Source organism: Montipora foliosa, chromosome 9 (genome assembly GCF_036669935.1).
Source record: "Montipora foliosa isolate CH-2021 chromosome 9, ASM3666993v2, whole genome shotgun sequence".
NCBI lineage: Eukaryota > Metazoa > Cnidaria > Anthozoa > Scleractinia > Acroporidae > Montipora > Montipora foliosa.
The window spans coordinates 32,819,881-32,822,825 of record NC_090877.1 but is presented as its reverse complement, the minus strand read 5'-3'; the positions used below and the strand labels follow the sequence as shown (position 1 = coordinate 32,822,825).

General features: G+C 38.4%; 1 protein-coding gene across 1 annotated transcript; it reads right to left on the bottom strand.

The window, feature by feature from the left end:
* Window positions 1-1,694: 1,694 nt before the first annotated feature.
* Window positions 1,695-2,555, bottom strand: LOC137971731 (uncharacterized). Its single transcript, XM_068818508.1, has one exon. It carries the CDS (start codon window positions 2,553-2,555, stop codon window positions 1,695-1,697), a length of 861 nt encoding a protein of 286 aa, XP_068674609.1.
* Between the last annotated feature and the right edge of the window lie 390 nt (window positions 2,556-2,945).

The window sequence follows — 2,945 nt, the reverse complement described above, 5'->3', positions numbered from 1 at the left end:
AGGAATCCCCGGCCATGGATATGCTCTCTACCAGCAGGAAACAGCCAAGGAAGAATTCTATGTCAGAAGAGGTTAAAACAAGTTTGATGAAGGAATGTTTAAATGTAATAAAGACACCTGCCTCACACCCTCCAGTTGACTCCATGGAACAAGTATTTGGAAATCTTGTAACACAAAAACTTTGCTTGCTTGATCCTTATAACAAGATGGTGGCTCAGCGGAGAATAATGGAGGTGCTATTTGACCAGGAGTTTGCCCAGTTTGGGACTCAAAAGGATCTTTCTGGAGATCATTCCCATTTTTCCTTGCCACAGCCAAACCTCCAGCAGCTTCATCCTCAAGCTCCTACTTTTGAGATGCCAGGTTCACAAAATTACTACAACTTTTAAGTTTCTGATTCTCATGTTTTTCAATTTGAAAAAAAACATTTGTTTGTCTTTACTGTTGGTTAATTTTCTTAACTAATCTTAAATTTAGTATTCATGGCTTAAAGGTGTGAATTATTTTAAATAGGTTTGTACAAAAATTTTTAAAACCAAAAGGTTTTAAATTTAAAAGCATTTTGGATGTCCAACATCCCTCTTCAGCTTTAAACTCAAAAAAATGTGAATTTAACAAGTGATAAATTAGTATGGTTCATGAAGATTTTTTCCTCCCAATGTGCAAAGCCTTCTTCCTTTAATTTGGAAAGACCAGGTGGTGTCAAGAATTGAAAATTACCCTTCAGCTTTGTATATTTCCAACTCATTTTAATGGTAGACATCGGAGTTATTGTGCAGCATCTCAAGTTGTCATTTATTCTCATCAACATAGGCGACACCATATCCATGGGGTTATTCAGTCATTATTATTGTTTACATGTTGTATTTACATAACACTGAGTAGCAGTTCAATTTTTAACCAAGGATGGCTGTTTGTCTTCCAAAACAAGTTTTTAACTGTCTGTTTTTATCAACAAATAATTTCTTACGTTAGATGTCATTTTGTACATTTGTTTGTATAATATTGAAACACAAATGCATGTATGTCACTGAAGCTTTCACAACACCAGAATCTAACACCAGACAGTCTTTATTCCCAGTTTTAACATGACAGCATGGTAACCATGTTTGTTGCTGGAATCATTATATTATATTTTTACCTAGAAACCTGTTTTTATGCTAAGCCAAACACTTTCTTTTCTTTGTTTCTGACACAATGGGTGAGAATTCATAATGGCTCATTGACTCAGAGGTAAATCTCAATTTGCTTGAATAAAAAGAACTTGTTTTAAAAATGTGTTTGTTTCTTAACAGATGAAACCGTTAATCAAATAATCTTTGACCACTGTTATGGCACAGCACCTTCTCTAACAAAGTATTGTGTAAAAATATCCCTTACTGCTTTGGAATATGTGCTGCTGTTATGACCAGACCTAGATGACGTCATTGGCAGCAATGATGTGCATGGCTTGTCTGTCTGCTCTCTCCAACAATATTGTGCAGTATCAAGCAGGCAAGTGTGATATCAGTGACATAATCAGGATCAAGTGCCATAGGTCTGAGGAGAACCATCCATCGATTGGCCAAGATGCCAAAAAGGTTTTCCACAAGCCGTCTTGCACGACTATGTCTAAAATTATTAAGTTATGGTAAAGGCAAGTGAGAAATTATTTCCTTTCTCTTCGAGGATATCATTTTTGAATACCAAATTTCTCATACTTGCCTGTAATTAAAAATTCGCTTGTCAGGTGTTAACCCTCTTTGGGCGTATGGCTTTAACAAAAATTCGCGCATACCAAATGCATCATCTCCGAGTAGGACGAATGGTACTTTGTCCTTGCCGAAAGGGAGTGGACGTGGATTGGGAAGTTGAAGAGAACTATTTTCTAAGGAATTTAGCAGACCACAGTTGTTCCATACACCACCATCAGAAACTCTTCCGTTTGTGCCAACATCAGCATAGAGGCATTGATATTCGGGACCGGCTACGGCCATAAGCACAATAGAGTGTGACTTCTTGTCGTTAAAGAAATATGATCCTGATCGAGGGGGTGGTCGCAGGACAATATGCTTGCCATCTACAGCACCGATGCAATTAGGGAATTGCCATCTCTCTTCAAAACGATGGGCAATTTGTAGCCATTCTTCCTCAGTAATTGAGGTTGGAGATTTCAAGTACTTCTCCCTAAAACACTTGAAAATAACCTGGCAAACTTCTCTAACAATGCTGGAAATCGTCGCTCTGCCCATACGAAACTGGAAACACAAGGATCGGAAAGTCTCGCCACTCGCCAGAAATCTTATTGTTAATGTCAGCCTTTCAGCTGCTGATATTGTTTTATGGCCACCAATGACTTGTTTTTTCGAGATGTGAGGTTCCAAGACAAGTAAGATCGTCAGAAACTGATTATAGTTCATACGCATCATTTCGCGATAGCCACTGAGATCTTCTGTCCTCAGTTCCTTTACAATGTTACAGAAGTAACCTTTCTCTTCCCTTCGTTTGATCCATTTCCTTGTTTTCCCTCTCTTCTTTTTGTTCTCTTCTTCGTCACAAATAAGCAGTACAAGCATAGAGGCTGCAGTTTTTAAATCTACGAAAAAGAACACTGCACGCTCTTTCACGTTCTTTCACTGGATCCTCGTTGTTCGAGAAGCCCTTCTGCTACTTTTTCAAAGAACGTGCGCTCAACTTGCGTTTCGTTTGGCCACCCTATCGCAAGTGAACGCAAGTCTTCGCAAGTGAGAACTTGCGTCGACTTGCGATGACTTGCGTTTCGTTTGGCCAGGGCTTTATGTTGGAGCGAGAAAACTGAATCAAGTAATATATAGACGACTTTCACTGTTATGCACTTTTCCAGGCGGTCAAATAAACAACTTGAAATTCTAGTTAAATTTTGTTAGCTTCACAGACACTACTGAAACGATTTACTCTCACCATTCGATGGAAATATATAAATCGAT

Excerpts from the sequence above, each read along its gene's own strand:
- LOC137971731 (XM_068818508.1), bottom strand. The coding sequence starts at position 2,555 with ATGCTTGTACTGCTTATTTGTGACGAAGAAGAGAACAAAAAGAAGAGA.